Genomic DNA, 19823 nt, shown 5'->3' with positions numbered 1-19823 from the left:
AACCAATGGAATAACCATAAAAAATAAGAGAATAATCATCTGTCTCACATTAAAAACAATGGAATGACATCAAAATCAATAGAGTCTGAATCATCCAAGGCTTGAAACAAGTAGAGCTCGTCAAGGCAAGTTCAACGGTGGTGGTGGTTAGTGGATGGATGACCTATGGTTGCCGGATCAGGCTCCAAAAGTTTAGTTGATAATGACTTCAAGACGAGATTCTGACGAAATAGGTGGTTGTCGACAACAAACAAAGGTTGGGGATGAGTCATAAAACTCCGACGCTTTAAATCGGTAGGTCAGTGACAGAATGGTCAGCCTTGGTTCTGGCAGTGAGAGGAAAAAATACGAGGGAAAGAGAGAGAGTGAAGGTGAATAGAAGGGGAGAGAGTGAGTATTTGACTATTTGTGTTTAATTTTCAAAATTCAAAATTTATCTACATAGGATTGTTGATTGGACATGTCACCTAGACTTGGACTCCCTTGTATTACCCAAACCTTGAATTATATGTCATTTTCGATATAAAAAATATTTTCTTTTTTATGGTTGGAAATTATGTGAGATAAATATATTATTGTTTCTATTTTCTTACTAGAGCTTTAGGCTTTTAGTGCTACGTATGATATTCTCTCCTGTCCTATACTACCATGCATATTATGTGTTGCCGCATGTATGAAATTCAACTTATATTAATCTTGTTACTCTTGTGGGCACTTGCTTTCACCAAACAATTTGGGTGAAGAATTTCTGTGTTTACAGAGCTGACAATATGAATTTAATATTGTATTAAATGTTCAAAATAACAAATTTGTATAGTATTTCTTAATTAAACAAACCCATGATTCTATGTATTTGGTCAATAAAATTGGTGCGTTCACGCATGAAAAACTAAGGGTGTTAAAAAATCATCAAAATTGAATTGACTATCAAACCGATCGATTTATTAATTATTTTGAGAATTACTTATAACCGATCAAAATAATCAAAATAACCAGCCGACCGATCAATCGGCTTACACCCCCAATGGAAGCCCAATCTAGGTTTTTTTCTAAGGTTGTTTATGGTGCAGTCCTTGGCTAGTTTTCCACAAAATTGTGCGAAACGTCAAATGCAATTAATGAATGCATTGCTGGGAACCACCAACAATCATCTTCAAGAGTTTTAAGACAAGTGATCTCCATAGAAACATCACCATGCGAAAACTATTTACCAGTACTTTTTGGAATTATATATATATATATAGTCATCAAGTCATGGACGCCAAAATTGATCAACTTAATTATGAAGTTAGGCACTAAGTTAATAACTATCCTAACTAAAAGTAACCATTCAACGTATGCTTTTAGACTTTATAGTGTATTTTAAAAGAAGATTCCCATGTTTTCCATTAGTGATTGAGACCCTCCAACTATAATTACTTTTTCCTAAAACCATTTGCCTCATTGGTTTAGTCATTAGTGATCAACGCTTTCCAACAACTTTGGTTTTAATTTTTTGTACATATCCCACATTGGTTTCATAAAGCCAAACCACATGTGGTTTATAACTTTTAAGGACGGCACATTCATAACATTTGAGGCCTCTTTTCATGAAAAACAAAAATGTGCGGGTCTTAGATTCAAAGTGAACAATATCTCAAGTGAATTGAATTTGGTCAAATTATAATTTGGTATACTCGATCCACCTCCACATGTTTTTATATAATGCATTTGTTGGGTCTCGCATAACCGAACCCACAAGACCCAACAAGTGCGAGAAAATGTGAAGACAAAAGTCCAACATCATTTGTTGAAAGACAAGCAATGTGGTTTATAAACATTGTTCAACATAATAACACTTGAAGAACCTTTTAGAAGAACAAAATTACACGAACCCTTGAGCCCAAAGTGGGGACGATATCTAAAGTGTTGTTTGGTCCAAAACATTTCTCTTACATCCTTCTTCTACTTCTCTCTAATTTCTTCCAATTATAACTTCCAATTATATAGGAGCCTTAATTTGATTAGTGTCAACTAAAAATGTTCTCTAATTTTTTATGGCATTTTTACCCTTGCAATTTATTAATTTGTCTTATAATTTAAGTTTTTAGAATAACTAATATTTCACATGGGCATCATAATTTCGACCAAGATCTAATCATCGTTCAATTCAATTGTAACTGGCATGACTTATCGATAACTTCAACCAAGTAATAATAAATAAAGAAAAAGGGCGCAAGATTATTATATTTTTTTTCGGTAAAAAAAATTAAATACAATTATCCCAAAAGGGGTTGATGCAATTTTCATCCCGTCTTTTTATAATTATTATATATATATATATATATATTTATGGCACAATTTTTTTTATATAATTGCCTTTTTTGGTGGTTAATGAGGAGGATCGGTTGCTCTCGTTGCTTCACTCGTATGAGGTGGATGTGGGTCCCGTCCATTGCGACACATAAGCTTCAGTGACAACTAGGATTTCTGTCCATACTAGTGGGGACTTGTCTCACGTGTCCAGCCAGCCCAGCCCTGCTACTTCTAACGTGTCTGCGATGTATTATCCTTGGAATAATGGCAAATAATTGTGTCACGTGACCTGGAATCCTAATTGACAGCACATGCAAATTTTGCATGGATCTTATCGCTCTAGGATATTTGCATGGATCAACGCCACGTTCCTCCCCATCATCACTTACTTAGGGCTCGGCCCTCGTTAGCGGCTTTTTTTCCCCCTTGTTGGTTTGTTGCTATATGAAGAAAAAAACTGGAGGCCCAAGCAGCCAAAGGCCCAGCATTTATATCTATACTTTGGTGAAGTTCGGGGCCTAACAATTACTCAACGGCCCGATTCTTAAGGGCCTTGTCTAGGCATCTCTAGTATCTACTATCTACCCAAATAGTGCATATATTAAATTGTGCTGGCCCATTTAAAAACTTGTCCTTTCGTTCATCACGTGATCCTATGCATGTTTTAACTTTTAATCAGTGTCATTATTCTCCTCCCTCCCCCTACATGTCAATAATAGTATCCACTTTGAATTATCCGATTCTTGATGATACATCAAATTCACACGACTTTGTTTTTCCTTAACCCAACTACTAAGAGTAGAAGCTCATGGGACAAAGCCCAACTCACTTTGACTAAGAAAAATGCATTGTTACATATTAAGGATGGGCTTTGGCTTCATTAATCCATTGGTTGGGCATTGTCCAATCGAGGTGGGACTTAACTCATAACATAAATTTAACACCACATATGAGATATGTGTATGGATGTATAATAAAACATACTTTTATTTTTCTATGATTACATAATAGAGATATTTTGGAGTGGAGCGACATGGGCCACCGTTCCGGGTCTCCGAATCTCCAAAGCCCCACATTTTTGAAGAAATATCAGTGTTTAATAATCCAAACTCATTTAATAACATACGACAAACACTATTTTTTTAAGAGTGTTCATTTTTTAAAGTTAGTTCAAGATGCTCGAAAACTCATACACGCCACTGTTGCATAGGAACATGTACAATATTAAGATTCAGGTCCATGAGGGAAAGGGATGACCCTGCCACGAAAAGACGCTTTAGGTATGCATGTGTCCTTTACAAGTCCAAAGTAGTTTCTGCCCTATCCACTTAGCATTGGGCCACATCAAAAAAACCCTCCAAAGGACAAAGCAAAACTGCCCTCAAGTGTAGGACTATGACTCAACGCCAAAGCTTCCTTCCTCCCTCTCCCTTATCCACTTGTCTTTTTCAAGAACAAAATATTCAAAGAACCTTATCCACATCCAATACTGGCTCCGTATCTTCTGCTCCTCCTCATCACTGTGTGTATTCCTGCAGATATCTGCTGCACCCACGCTGTACCTACACGCCAACGACTGTACCCCACGTTTACACCGCCACGTCGTCTCCAAACTCATTACAAGCCATCAATACGTTTCGCTAAACGGCAAAATGTTTGTGCGGACCAGATTAATATACAAACTAATAATTATTAATCAACGATGCATATTAGTCAAAAAGGTCGACCAACATAGTCCAAAAATTGCCATGTCACGCTTTTAACGTTTCTGTTCCACGAGAAACGCAACCGCTAGACGCTGCAAAACTCACGATGTGCATTTTCCGCGTACATCAGTTCACGGATTTCCATTTTGTTTGAATAATTATTGACAAATTAAGGAAACAAACAATAAACAATAACGATAGTATCCCAGTGTTTATCCTGGCTACAGAATTGTAGTTATCCGAATTTTCTCCATTATTGAGTTGTACGCATAATATTTATTGACATCATGTAGAATATCTAGAATCTACGAACTCATTTGAATTATATACATCTAACTCATTAGCCAGAATAAATTGGTTACTAACAACGGATGTTTTTATCATTTTTGAATAATAAAAGAGTAACTATTCATTAGCTGAAATAACTAGATTGAAAATGATATACGTCCAACAACGGATGTTTTTATCGTTTTTGAATAATAAAAGAGTAACTATTCATTAGCTGAAATAACTAGATTGAATATGATATACGTATCAATAATCTCAATTATTGAGGTGTATAGACCAAATTTAAAGAGTATGTGATGGGCTCCACATGTACTTTAAATTTGATTCATACACCTCAACAATTGAGATCATTGAAACAATTAACTCGTACACCTCAATAATTAAAATAATTAGGACCTCGGCAATTGGGATCACTGTGACGAATAGCTTATACACGTTAATAACTGGAATTAATTGCACGAGTAGCAAGACCTCTGATTGGATACTAACAACCGGGATTTTTTTTATCATTTTTGAACAATAAAACACAAACTATTCAGGATAATAATAACTACTATTCTTTCAAAGGATATTGTAATTTTTCGTCATAAATCCACGTCAGGTCATTCTCATCATCTGGTACGAACAAACAAACGGCCGCTAACGGCGTCGTCAAACCCTACAAATCGACATTTGACGACGTTGGCCGGCGTGAATGTATTCGCCGGTACAAGGTTAGTTGTCCTCCGGTAAGGGCTGAACCACTTGTTCTGCATGTAGCGATTCTTTCTCCATGGAGGCACAGACAGATCTCTGCTCTTCAGTGATCTCCTCGTCGCATCACACATAGCCCTCACGATCCTCTTCAAATCCTCGCTCCTCCCTACAAACACCACTGGCAGTGACTGCATCAGCCTCGAGTACTGACTCGTAGGCCTCGCGATCTCAAACTCGGAAGCAAAATCGAGGTCTATGGTGTACCGATTTTGCTTCTTCGAGCTAGTCTTAGATTGGACTACCACGTCGAGATACTCGTAGCTCCCTGCAGTAATTCCGCCTGAAGAGTCCCATTTAGACTTGCAGATCGCGGCATTGTGGCCGAGTTCTCGAAGAAAACTCATCACGTTACGCCTTAGCATCGGTTTCTCTGATCGCAAACACGAAAACACTTCCATCGCTTTCATGACATGATTGGAAAGCAAATTCTTGTAAGAATCCACATCGCTGTTAGTAGTCGATTTTAGAATGTCCAGCACCGATTCCACACAGTCGGTTACAGAGTCAACTCGGTCCGAGCTCGAATCGTAGCCCGGTTTTTCAGAATCTGCATCTTCTTCAAGAAAACCGTGAACGAGTTCAGACAGGCATGGAGTATCGTCGTCCCCGGAGTGTTCACTTCCGCTGCTCACCGAACTGAGTTGGCCTTGGCCGCCGAAGATCCGAGCTCTTGCGTTGTCGTCCAGCGGATCTGTGACTCGCTTGGCTCTCCTGAAACCCGCCATTAATTCACTGGTATGTGTAACTAAACTCTATATGATGCTTGCTTCTTCAAGAAGCTGTGGACATATATATATATATATGCTTTCTGGTTATGATTGTATTTAAAGATATGGAAGAACAAAGGAATATCTTAGAAGCAGCTTTAATGGAGTCGAAAAATAATAATATTTATTTTTTTAGGGGAATTTAATTTGGAATATTCGCTGGAAGTAATTGTGGTTTTAGATATCCGAGAAGTTTAAGCTGAAACCCGTGGAAGAGGATATACCCGGATAGTATTAAGTATCCGACTGGGCTTTCACACGTGGCAGCATATCCGACGGCACCTGAGGGTTTATTCGGTGGCCCGTTAGGTGACGTGAACGGATATGATTTGCCAAGTGTAATAAGGTTAGTGGGGTCGGGTTGTTTCCTGGACAGGCACCTGGTTGTTTCTGGTGATAATGTGTCATGTGTTCATTGGGAGATATGAAAGGGTCCTACTCCTGCTTTAGGGTTGCCTCTTCGTGAATGGGAAGGATGAATATTGTGGAGTTTCGACATGCAATTGGAGACTGATTTGACAAAAGTTTGATTATGATATTAAATAAAAATCAGATTGGATAAGATTTTGTAATTTCACAGAATCTTATAAAACTCGAACTACTACTCTATCTAATCATAATTAGCAAGAAGTTCCTATCAAATCAGTATTATTTTTTTTTCCGAAAATGACATGTAACGCATTTATTTGGTAGTTCATGAAAACCCAACAGGTTATCAATAGAATAGTTTTATTTTCATTTTTTTATCTCAGAATTCATTGTTCAAAATTTATTGTTTTAATATAAATTCTATTGTTTTTTAAAGCATAATTTAGAATACATTATTTTAGTTCTGAATTCATTTGTTTTTGAAATTTCATTGAAAAAAATAATAGAATTAAGATTTACCCGATAAAACTCATCGACAATGAATCTTGTTAGAAAAAACTTTATGCAATAGCTTTATGGGCTATTACTATATATGACTTACCTAGCACTACTTTTTCTTTTTACTATATAAATGCAAGTAGATAACAAATATTGATTGAATACAAATGTAGGTGTAAAGTATAGTTGTTTGAGGTCTAGATGGTTATTTATGAGCTTAGGCTATAAAGAAGCTCGTTCGAGGTTCGTAGTTCGATTCTAAGATGGCGTAACTATTTCCAAGTGGTTTTGCAATGGGCCTCGCCCAACTAACATGTCGAGCGGGTTTGTGTGTGTCTAGCCCATTCCAAGTTTGGGTTTAGTGGGATGTCTTTGCTGCGTCGTTCAAAAAAATCAGTTATTGTGCCTCATTTAGACATTAGATCATAGTGTAGATATATATAGAACGGTGCTATATAGACAATATTAGATGTATTCGCTCGAGAAAGACTCAAAAATTACCCATGCATCTTTATTAGTTGTATGATGTCTGGATATAGCATCAAGTACAACATTGCGTTATGTGATTTAATTAACTCTCGAGTTCTGGTTTGCTAATTTTTACAAGTTTTGGGTAATCTGTTAATGGACTGATTCATTATTCATATTTCATACTAGTTGGCTTTCCACAATTAGTGCGGAAAGACTTTATGAGCTAGCCTTGTTGTTGATAAGCAAGTTGTTCTGAATTAATGGCAGATAAGTAAGTTTCGAGTCTTGGCAATCCTTTTTTTTAATTGCTTGGTGTGATGAGCACGAGAAAGATCTATTATATTATTATTTAAAATTTTGATTCTTTTTTTTTTTCTCTGGATTGTTGACCGAGTTGGTTTCTGGCATTCCATGAAACATATTGACCCTAGGTGGCTAGGTTCAAAACATTTCGCCAACCCTTTGGCCACACACCCCTGGTAAAATGTCAGCGAGATATCATGATCTCGTGTAGGAAAAAAATATATATGGGTCAAAAAACGTCTACATACAAATCTACACTACAAAACCCACGAGAGACTCAATCGACAATGCTAGACTTAAGAGAGTCTTAGTCGAGCTCAACAGGCCCAAGGCCTGAACAAATTGATAACTAAACCCACATGAGTCTTAGTCAAGCTCAACAAAGACTCATGAGATTCTTAAGCCATGTCCAACAGGCCCATGAGAGCTTAGACGATCTATAATAAGGCCCATGAGAGTCATATCTAACGACATCTACAAAAAGAGAATGTCCACTCTACAAGGCCCAAAGCCCACGTTGCCATGAAGCTCCTTCATAGGCCCATGGCTCGATCAAAGTCCAAGAGGCATCAAGTCAGAACTCACAACTTTCGCATGTGATAAAGATCACTATAAATACATGAGGTCCTAACCTCATTAATTCTCTCAACTGCTTGAGGTATCATGCTCTCCCTCTATCTCTAAAAATCTTTCACTTCTCTCTCTACAATTCTCCCTACAATCAACTAACTTGACCATTCGAACTTCCATTATCGACACCACACTGGTGTCCAAGCTTCATAATCTATCTTTAGTGTGATCTTGAGGGATTGTTGAAGGCCTCGATCAACATTTCATTGATGGTAGATTTTCGGATTGACAAAAACTTTGAAGGTGTAGTGCACAAGTCCGAGTTTACTTTGCTGAGGTGGATGTAAATGATTCTGGCTTGAAATTCCTCCGATATAAATATAATTAAAAAAATTGGAGTTCCAAAAACATCACCATTCACCAAAAATTAGCATTGTTGGTGTTTTTAAAATTCCAAAACGATATGTATCCATAATTTTGGTGTTTATAAGTGTCTATAATCTAGGTGGCATGAGGATAAGTGTGGAGACATCTAATACAAAATAATCCCCCATACTTCTCCTCATGCCACCTATATTATGAACATAAAAATTATGGATATGTAGTGCTTCCTTTTAAAATTTTAATGGTTTCATCTTAAAATATTGCTCTATTATTATTTTCGCTTCCTAACACCTCTAAAATATATCTATTTTATTTCCCGAGAACGTATGGCAAATTGGGGCGAGGCATGGCTACTTGGGATTTTACGACGATGGGCTTTTACCAAAGCCTGCGCCCATGTTAAAATTCAGGCCCAGATCTTAGAGACTAAAAGAGTTCAAGTTGAAACAAAGTTAATGGCCCAAACATATTACTACAAAATTTTGAAGCTCAAGCAGTCAAGCCTCAAGCCTATAGTGAAACCAATCATGGGCTTTGAATACAAACTGGGGTAGCCACTAGCCACCTGCCACCTGCCACCCATGGTCCGTCACTCCGTTCTGCAAGACAATTCATGGATGTTTGACTCCAAACCCAACCCGTTTACTAAGATCTAGGCCCAATCCATTACGAAAGAACCTCAATTAAGTGGACATATTTAAAGCCCAGCCCGTTACTAAAGAACCTCAATTTTGTGGACATATTTAAAGCCCAGCCCATTACGAAACCAATAGACTACCGTGGTTGCACATGTTTCAGACTTCACCGAAATGGCAGCGACTATTGAGTATTGACACAAAGCGGTCGACTCACTATTTTATTGCATGTGGGCGGCTAAAGCTTCATAAAACCTTCTCCCTCCATAAATCCTCGATTTGATTGGTCTGTGAGGTAGTCAGCCTGACCGTCAGTAACCCACCGGTTCACAACATCCTTAAGCCGTTAGTTTTGCAAACCTATCGCTTAGGACAATGCACCGACCAAAAAAATTTTTAAAAAATTATTACTTGTAAATTAATCTAATAAAAGGAATAAAAATAAAATAAATCAAAATAATTTTTTAATTTTTTTTCATGATAAATTAATCAAACAACATTATTTATGTGGAAAGTCACAGAAAAGCACTCCACCAGCATTCCCTTTAAGCCCCAAAAAAAAGGTTAAAATAAGACTCTCTCCCTCTATTGGGTGTCGTAGAGTACATTTAATTTTTATTTTTTTTATAATAATAGTGGTACCTTTTTTATTATAAAAAATTAATTAACATACTGACATGTAGTGCCAAGTAGAAGACAAGAAACAGACCAACAAAACAGAAAACTACACAACATGCAAGCAAAACCGTGTTTGCATATATGTACGAACGTGATAGAAGCATTGGTCTTATTAGGGACAAGATTTATGCGAAATTTAAACAATGATGTAACATTTTTTTTAAAAATAATGTCAAAGTAAACAACTCTCGTACACAACATTCTTGTAATGAGTTGTGATCGATCAGGAACATCTTTCTGCAATTCTACAATTGAGTCAAACGTATGTTCATCTGTAAAAATTGAAACGAACAATAACTACTTTTGATCCCAATTGGTCGTGCTCTTAATTGGAGCCCCCATGTCCGTCGTTGGCTTTAGTTAATTTGCTTACATTGAAGCCCATGATTTCATTATATTTGTTTTTGGATCATGATAGTCCTCAAATTGATATATATATATATATATATATATATATATATATATATATATATATATATATTATGGAACTTATGTAGGTTAAATAGGACAATGAAAAACGGTAGCTAGAAGTTCCACAAATTGTGGATATGCGTGTGCTTCGAACATCCATGAGCATTAAAATTTAAAAGAAGTAATACACTTAATTTTCATGTAATTAATATGATGATTCCCCACCTAATTATTGTCTTTTGCATAACAAAAAACAAATGGACAGACACATAGTAGACCAAATAGTAAAACAGAGAAAGGGAGTGGAAATCGTCCAACAGGGCATCTCATGCATGGCAATGTCACAAATAAATGCTCTACTTGAACCTGATGAGTCAAACCATGAATGCTAAGATTGAGTTGCCAACACCTTGTTGAATCAATGAATACCAAGAGTTTGGAAAAAAATGGCGGCTTCCAACAAATACTGAAAATAACATAAAATTGATGATACGAATACCAAAACGATGAAATTTGGCCAAAAATCAACGGGTGAGTATCAAGTCAATTGGTACAATTTTCAGTTCAATCCGACACCGTCAACAATTGCCTTGATGATCGTTGCATCCTTTTTTTCACCCGGATCATGTTTCTCCAAAACTGTAGGGGTCATCCTATCCACATTAGCATGCCATGGAGTGCAAGTAATTAATAGATTGGCCTAGAATTGTTGAATTTTGACCAGGAAGTCAGAGAGAGAGAGAGTCAAGGCTAACAATTCCCTCAACCACCACTACACAATCATCAAGCATTCAACCTAGTCCCGTGTGTGTGTGTGCATACATACATATACATGTGTATATATATATATATATGTATGTATGTATGTATGTATGTATGTATATTTAATAAGCTTGCAACCATGGAATTCTCGTGATGTGAACATTTCTTCCTTCTCTGCTCATTTTCATTGAATTCCCCCCTGTAATAGATTTAATGACGGTTCAAAGTTTGGACCATTTTGATGAATCTGATCAGTGCCAGTAGTGCATATATAGAATTGATTTGGGTATAGTATGAAATATATAAATGGGCAAGGCTGCTGATAATGGTCAGCGAATGAAGCTGATCATCATTGCTCATCTTCTATATCAAGAACCTGCAAGAATTTTCCATGAGAAAGTGACTTGAAATCAAGCAAAGCAATGCCCCATCAGGCAAGCAGTTTTGTTTGAAAATCAAAGTCCACAAATGATCGAATTTTGCATAAATTGAAAGAAACATGACACAAAAACTTTGGTTCAGTTGTATCTACCTCTCTCTTTTGTCTACCTAAATTATAAAAACAGTCCAAAATGGCACAATGCATGCACACTATGGTGGTTTGTGGTCTATTACTGTCTATCTATATATGCCATGTATGGTCTTGCAATGAAGATGTTGCATAAATTACCTGCTCTTTTGATCTTATTGTGAATCAAGAAATTGCGGCTGGCATACCCACCAAGCTTCAATATCGGACGAGGGTCTTGTAACAGAAATCACGGTAGTGGCCATCACATATGTCCAGTTTGTTTATCAAATTCAAATAAATAATTGTGTGGACCCTCGTCTAAAACATCTTCAAAGATCCAACCACTGAAAGTAATGTGCATTTGTTTGATTGGATATGGTTTAAATTATTCCTTAATCTAAATTTCAAATGTGCATTTGTTTAATTGGATTATGGTTCGAATTATTGCTTAGTCTAAATTTCAACGATGGAACTCTTATGATTTTATTTCATTATTTTCAAATTTAGATTTTTCACTGATCATTTGGTTGGCTTTTATTATGTAATTAAGTAATCGGTGTGATGGCTGATTATGACCAAGATTGCTGGTGATGCAACTTAGAGTTTATAGGTTTAATTTTTGAAAACAGTTTCACCATATATCAAGAAGATTAAAGGGTGTGAAATATTAATTGCATAATATAAATAACTATATTTTATTTAATTAAATACACCCTTTAAAAAAACTATACACATTATGTTTAGAATTCAATTTTTTTTCTTTTATTTTTTCTTTTATATTTGGGTGTTGGGTGGGGGATGAAATGATTGCACTAGATTAATTAATCATCTTTATAATCATAATTAACTGTAACCACCTTATATTTACCACTTGAAATTTACATAATCAATCATTCAATATATGTTCATAATTTGACATTGATCAATTTTCTTGCTTTCTTTACTTAAAAACATATATATTTTTTCCGAATCTAGGTGGAAAGTGAAGAACCGATGCCCAATAAATTATAAGGAGATGACAATGAAATTATGTGAGATTTCCCTAACCTAATATTTAACCCAATAAATTATAAACAAAGAGCTATGCAGGTTGGCCAAGTTGGTTGGGGATGAATAATTTCTTCTAACTGGACGATTCAAGTTCAACTCTCTATATCAACACTCTACGACTGATTAGGTACTTGGTTAGATCAAATAGGGCGATCTAAGTATTTGGAATTGATATGGACCAAATGCCATTAATTAATTTCTATTAATAAACAAAACCAAATCCCACTAATCAGAAAATAAAATTATAACATTGTAGCAGGAAACTTGTTCTTCCTTTCCTCGAAACCAGTAAAAAAAATTAAAATATCTATAAATAAAAAAAATAATTTTCTGGTCAAATAAATTACTTTATAAGGAGAGAAGAGTAATTGAGAGTTAGTCGGTCTGGCATGAGAAGTTGTGAACCCGACCAAAGCCGGTTTAAGTTGGGAATTTAATGCAATCATTGACTGGCGCTCAAACACGTTACATAATTTATTTATTTTTTAAGCAAAACCCAATAAACCCTTCTGACATTAATTTTATTTTATAATTCTGACAATTCTTAAATAATTTAATGGTGAAAAAATATTAGGTAGAAAATTAACTGGCCAATGAACTTACGAGTTTTTAATTTACTTTGACTTTTAACCCAAACAAACCATCAAGTTGACTCCAATCATTGTCATATAAAAAACTCCTTTTTTTTTTTCCCTTATATACTACTCAATTAATAAAAAAAATCATATGGTTGATAATTTAAGGAGCCATACATAATATTGTCTTGGTAGAAGTAAATTCAAAATTGGTACAAAATGGACATATCCCAAGTCGGATATAGGGTTTCTCAATTCCTTAGAGTCGACAATTCAAATCAAATTACTCAAGTTTTTTTTTTTAAAAAAATCTAAAAAAGTAGTGTGATGTGACACATTTCTCAAATCATTGGATTCAAATTATAGATGATACAATTTTATTATTTCTCATGCTTTTGTACTACTCGTGTTTGTTTGTTTGATTGGTATGATTGAAAGCTACACATATAGAATATTAATGTAAAACAACAAAGCATAGTAGTAGTTAGTGTTAATATGACTAATCAACACAAACCCACTAACCATTATTGGGTATGTTTTGTGATTGTTTTTGGTGCTCACATGGTGGGATTTGTTCAATTCCTTTCAATGTGTAAAGCAAATCCAACATTTGTAAAAGAAAATAATAATAATTAGGTTTTCATGGCACACAAAAATTAGGTTTTCATTTGCAATTTGATCATCTAAAACTTGAAAAACCCTAGAATATGATCACTCCGTCAATTTGACCGTTAAAACATATAATTTCTTTGGTAACTGATTACAATACTAACAACATAAAAACTTATCATCTGAACATCCGATATCTCTCGCATAAGTTTTTTACATAACAAAAATATAAGTTAGGTCAAAACCCAACGCATCGTTACAAAAAAATTGTTTCTAATGGGAATCGAATGCATGCATTTTGACATTGGAGAGATTTATCAATTAGACTATCACCCAAGTGATTTGCTCGCATTGTGGTTGAAAATGAAAATCTTTGGGTGAGTAAATTGGAAATATCATGTATCTTTCAGTAAGTAAACCCTAATTTTTCCCGGGTTTCAAAAGAGGAACCAGAAAATGCAGAGTTCTTAGGTGCTTTGACGTTCGAGGCCCGGCAACAACCTATCCCCGTCTTTTGCGGAGAAAGATGGAGGTGGTTTTGTGCCTTTGTGGCTCTCTATTTGTATAAAAAAAAATTGAAAAAAAATGTGAACTTTCTTGTTTATTCATCTATAAAACCAGTGCACAACCCAACCTATACCCTTCCCCCTGCCTCACTTTCTCTCTCAGGTCTCTTTTAACTTTTTATTTAGCTTTTATTTACCAAACAAAGTTTCCTTCATATACCCACTCTCTCCCTCTCTCTCTCTTTTTTCATTTGGAATACAATCAATTTGAAGCAATCTCCAATTGCTATTAGTGTGTAGTTATGGAGAATGAGTACTTTATAAATGCAGGAATCCCACCATCAGTGCCATTGCAGTTTGGGGCATCTTCAGCAACCCAAATGCCCAATTGGCAGTCATTGTCATCTGCCATGGAAATGCAAGCTACAGAGCTGAATTGCTCAACAGAGGCGGTTCCTGATTACTTTCTCCATTTTGAGTCTGCTTTGAGTTCAATGGTGTCATCACCAGCTGCGTCCAATTCCAATAATCTCTCCAATGAGAGCTTTGTGATCAGGGAATTGATTGGGAAATTGGGTAACATTGGAGGGAATTCTAGTGAGATCTCACCACATTCACAGCCCCCTTTGGCATATATGGGTAATAACAGTACCAACACTTCATGTTACAGTACGCCATTGAATTCCCCTCCAAAGCTCAATTTGCCAACTGAGAACATACCCAGTTTGGCAAAACCCATGGTGTTGAATTCTACAATTGCAGGTTTCACAGCTGACCCTGGGTTCGCTGAGAGAGCTGCCAAGTTCTCTTGCTTTGGTAGCAGAAGCTTCAATGGCAGAACAACCCAATTAGGGCTAAACAAAACCGAATTAGCCTCTAGATCTATTCCCAATCCAATTGCAGTGAACATTAAACTACCGCGGGTTTTGAGCAGTCCTTCACTCAACGCAGTCGGATCTCAATTGGGAAACAAGAATTCGTCACCACACGATGGAATTGAGTCGAGAAATACTTCCTCCCCTGAAGCCTCGACAGTCTCCGAGCAGGCTCCGATTGGGGAAAGTGGGCTTAAGGCCACCAATGATTCCAATTCCAGGAAAAGAAAAGCAGCTCCAAAAGGAAAAGCGAAGGAACCTTCGCAATCCCCATCAAACAATGCTTCAAAGGTAAAGTTTGTCAAAACTATTTGTTCAAGAAAACCCAATTTCCCTTTTTGATTCTGTACAGAATATCTGTTAAACTGGTAAAAAAACTCAATTCAGGTGACTGAAGCCAATAATGAGTCCAATTCAAAGCGAATCAAGACCAATGAAGGCAATGGTAATGCTAAAGCAGAGGAGGAGGATAAGCAGACAAAGTCTGCAGAGCCTCCTAAGGACTATATTCATGTTAGAGCAAGAAGAGGTCAAGCCACTGATAGTCATAGTCTTGCAGAAAGAGTAAGAATCACAACCCAATTCAGTGATCATTCAATTTAGGCCAAATTTAGCTTTTTTTTAATCAACATTTGCATAATTGTGTTTCTCGATTAGGTTCGCAGAGAGAAAATTAGTGAAAGAATGAAGCTTCTTCAAGATCTTGTTCCAGGTTGCAACAAGGTTAGTCAAATTTCTTGAATTGGAGAAAATTCTGGACTCGTATTTCCTTCATCATGGACTCAATTTGCTTATATGACTATATATGTGTGTTCCATTATAGGTCACTGGGAAAGCTCTTATGCTTGATGAGATTATAAACTATGTCCAATCACTGCAAAGAAAAGTTGAGGTAAAAAAATTAATATCTATGATCATGACTAATGATGGAGATTTTTAAAACTCTTTTGTTTCTTTAATTTATCTTCCTAATCATATTATGCTTTTGTTGTTTTTAAATTTGGCAGTTCCTTTCGATGAAGTTAGCGTCTGTCGATACCAGGGTGGATGTTAATATGGATAGCATATTGTCAATGGATGTAAGTCTGTATAGATCTTTAGAAAATGTCCTTACTATTTTTTATCCTGCAAGTTTGTATCCATATGGATTTTTTTATTTTTTTAAATTTTTAATTTCAGGTATTCAAATCAAACACTTGTTTGCTAAACCCTATATTCCCATTAGATTCCTCGGCATCGGCCTTTTTCGACCAACAGAATCCAACAGTAGCAGCTCTGCATAACACCAACATCTCTAATGGGACAATGTCCCCACTTGATTCTGCATTATGCAGAAATATTAACATGCAATTAACATCACTTGATGGATTTAATGATAGCGGAGCGCAGGTAATCATCATCTTAAATCAACGGTGCTTCACAATGAATCATATAATTTTGTTTCCAATCTTACCATATATGTATAAAACAATCACTCTGTTTTTTATGATCTTCAGTTTTCAACATTCAGTGAGGATGACTTGCAAACAATTGTGCAAATGGGTTTTGGCCAGAACCCTAATAAGGAATCTACATTGCTCTCACAAAGCTTCCTTGGTATGGACTAAGGATTGAACACTGTCTTGGTTAAGAACACATTTTATCATCAATTGTGTTGTTTATAATCAGAAGGGTTTGTGATATTGCAGATTCAAACCAAGCATCCAACATGAAAACTGAGTTCTAAATTCACAGTTTTTACAGTCTGAATTGAAGGTCCAGAAGGAGAGGAAAAGCTGCTGTATATATATTGAATTAGGAAAATGATGAGGACTTTTTTCCTCTTTCTTTTTCTTTTTATTATTATTATTATTTTCTCCATGATTTTGCCTACTAATCCTTCTCTTATTCACTGTAAAATTGTAGTGCCAATTCTGTATTTTGGGTGCAAAAGTAATTTAGCACCCACATATGTAAGATATTAGTGCTAATTAATTAATTAATCAATGAAGAGTTTTTCTTCACATCTCATTTTCCCTGGTTTGGGTAGTTTAATTTAAATTTTCTATCACTGAATCATTTCAACAAATCCTTTTCTTGATTACTTATTTTTGGGGTCACATCAATTAATTGGAAGATCGCATAATCTGGTGGATTTGATTGGTAAGTTTTGTTGTAACCAGCTGTAAATGTCTCTTTAAAAAGTCTAATTGGAGTGATTAAGACATTGGATTGTCTGAAGTGGTTAGCTGGAGTCAAACACCACAATTTGTGGCATTAACAATCCGGATTATGGGCGCGCATTGGAAGTTACTATACTTTTTCGGAAATTTTTGACGCAGACAAAACAATGAAAGAATCGAACCTACGTCTGATAAAAAACAAACACATTGAAATCCGTTAAAAAATTGAGAGAAAACTTTATAGGATTTTGATATTTTTGATAAATGAAAAGATAATGACCACTAGAGTTAGCTACAACCATAATAAGAGCTAAAACGTAAAATGTGAAATTACAAAAATATCATAACGGAGTTTGTTTCAGACAGTCAAATTTCATCGAATTCGGATAATGTTTGTCAAAACGTCACCAATTTAGCCCAACCATTTTCAAGCCCACTAAAATGATTTCTACTCGCTGATAAAACTTGTAAATAATAGCAACTTCAGTGGCAGCAACCTAACAACCTTATTTACTCCAATAACAGTTTTAGTACAGACGTCCAGTTTGTTTACACTGGAGAGTTTACATATTTTTTTGAATTTGATAAACAAACTGGATATCTATGATGATCATTGTAGTGACTTATAATGCAGGAACCCTCGTTCGAATTTGGGTTAAGGGTCATTGCAGTAGAAGTCGTTGCATTTTTAATCACTGACGTCAAATCTATTTATCAATGTAGGGTCCACATAATTTTAATAAGTAGACGAAATGTCTATGATGACCACTGCAGTTACTTCTACTCTAAGGCCCTCTCGTCCGATAACAATCCCATGGACAGAAGCTTCTGTACCCTTTTTTAACTGTGCAAGCAGAACAAAATCAGTCAATTAAGCAAAGATTGGAAGTTGGAACCACTCCTCTAATTAATTAATTAATTAATAAAAAGGATGAAATTAAAGAATCCCATGTTGAAGATTCTGACCACAACCAATGAATCAAAAGAATTTTTTTATAAATATCACCACTCACCAACTTTCAATATTAAAAAAAGGAGAGTTAATAATGTAGTGGAATTCAGGTATGGAAAAGATACCCTATGGCTTATAATATAATTAAATAAATAGACTAATATTTTCCTTCATGAGAGGTGGTTAGTAAAATCCAGTTTCTAGGGTTTAACAAAAGATTTCCAGCACTGTCAGGCTTTAATGTTATTTTATTGAAGGGTCTATAATTGGTCTACAGATTAATTAGAAAAAAATAAATTAAATTAAAGAAGATGCTTTGAATGTGGTGTAAATTGTTAGATTGGATTAATTATTGATAATAATAATAGACTGTTCATGTGACATAAATTTTTTGTCCAGTTTAAAATTGAGTCTTGATCCAAATACATAAATCTTGCCTCGATTTACTTGTCTAGACTCTAACTTGGATTAGGTTATTATCCGATTTGCTTGTGTGAATTTAAATCAATCCGGGTTTGGTTAATTAAGTACATTCGAAATCCAATATGAGTCAAGATCCGAATATTTAAATATTTCGTAAATACATGATGTTGTCATCACCCCGTGACCAATTTTTTTTTCACCCCTCGTTATTGGCCAAAAGAAGACAACATAAGTCAGTCTAGGCTTCGCTGGTATCCAAATGCAGTCTTTTTCAAATTCTAAAATCACCTCCTTTCAAATAAATCAGTCTTTCTTGTCGTATAAGAAACAATTTTAATTTAATGCTTGAAGGTGAAGTTCACCTATTTAGCTATGCTATATTCTTCTCAACTTTATAGATCGAGATTTGATTCGGAATTGAATTCTATACACCGACATGATATATTGTTATCGCCTAACAAGTTAACCTTAGGATTATGGACTCTAGAATTCGTAGAAAACTCTAGAGTTTGGAATTCTTCAACATGGACCATTGATTCAATGCTATGGTTACATGTTCTTACACATTAGCCAAAAATATATCTTATGGACCATTTGTTATAAGTTTCTAATATACATCATATATTTCTGGCAAATAGATACGATGAAACATATAACATTGTGGGAAAACAAATAAGATATAATATCAGCAGAAGCAAAACAGATAACATATACTGCAAAAGATATAATATTTTAGATTCAGATCCAAATTCAGGAGGTAAAAATAGAGAGTACAAGAAGTGATAAAACATCAAATGTGATGCGCATTTTTCGTGAAGTTGATTGGCGGTGTTGATGATCGCATGTGTTGGTTGTATTGACCGAATCAAGCTCTTTTCATAACGGTGGCCGCGATTTCACGAAACATTTTATGCGACACAAGTGATAATCGCCTGTCAGTGATGACTGGCTTTGGTTGGGTTTATCTAAAGCTTCGTTCGGTGGTTTGTTCATCGAAAACGATGGTCGGATGACCAACTTTTGTTCGGCAGCATCAAAGAAGAAGAAGAGAAAGAGAATGAGCACGAGCACGAAGTAGAAGCAAAGTGTTTTTAATATATATAGGGACATTTTGGTAAATTTATAGATTTTGTCTTTTTTTTGTCTTAATTTTTTTGAGTTGTCTTTGTTGTTAGAATACAATTTTTAATTTTTATTCTTATGTGAAATTTCTCATAGATTAATTGACGCAGCTGCATATGAAAGAATTTCATACTCTAGAATTTTC

The 19823-nt window shown here is 35.4% G+C and overlaps 2 protein-coding genes across 2 annotated transcripts; one reads left to right on the top strand and one right to left on the bottom strand.

The window, feature by feature from the left end:
• Positions 1 to 4705: 4705 nt before the first annotated feature.
• On the bottom strand, positions 4706 to 6316 carry LOC120006919. The gene has a single exon (XM_038857043.1). The coding sequence runs from the start codon at positions 5768 to 5770 to the stop codon at positions 4901 to 4903; it is 870 nt and encodes a 289-aa protein (XP_038712971.1). The 5' UTR covers positions 5771 to 6316; the 3' UTR covers positions 4706 to 4900.
• Positions 6317 to 14272: 7956 nt separating this feature from the next.
• On the top strand, positions 14273 to 17024 carry LOC120006902 (transcription factor bHLH62-like). Its single transcript, XM_038857020.1, has 8 exons — positions 14273 to 15310; positions 15407 to 15583; positions 15677 to 15742; positions 15843 to 15911; positions 16027 to 16098; positions 16199 to 16408; positions 16516 to 16615; positions 16708 to 17024. The coding sequence occupies exons 1-8, from the start codon at positions 14447 to 14449 to the stop codon at positions 16743 to 16745; spliced, it is 1596 nt and encodes a 531-aa protein (XP_038712948.1). The 5' UTR covers positions 14273 to 14446; the 3' UTR covers positions 16746 to 17024.
• The last annotated feature ends 2799 nt before the right edge of the window (positions 17025 to 19823 follow it).

The sequence above is a fragment of the Tripterygium wilfordii genome, chromosome 10 (genome assembly GCF_013401445.1).
Source record: "Tripterygium wilfordii isolate XIE 37 chromosome 10, ASM1340144v1, whole genome shotgun sequence".
Lineage (NCBI taxonomy): Eukaryota > Viridiplantae > Streptophyta > Magnoliopsida > Celastrales > Celastraceae > Tripterygium > Tripterygium wilfordii.
This window is presented reverse-complemented; position numbering and strand designations above follow the sequence as displayed.

Excerpts from the sequence above, each read along its gene's own strand:
- LOC120006919 (XM_038857043.1), bottom strand. The coding sequence starts at position 5,770 with ATGGCGGGTTTCAGGAGAGCCAAGCGAGTCACAGATCCGCTGGACGAC.
- LOC120006902 (XM_038857020.1), top strand. The coding sequence starts at position 14,447 with ATGGAGAATGAGTACTTTATAAATGCAGGAATCCCACCATCAGTGCCA. Across the intron at positions 15,743-15,842 it reads TTGTTCCAGGTTGCAACAAG|GTCACTGGGAAAGCTCTTAT; the intron begins GTTAGTCAAATT and ends GTTCCATTATAG. Across the intron at positions 16,099-16,198 it reads ATAGCATATTGTCAATGGAT|GTATTCAAATCAAACACTTG; the intron begins GTAAGTCTGTAT and ends TTTTAATTTCAG.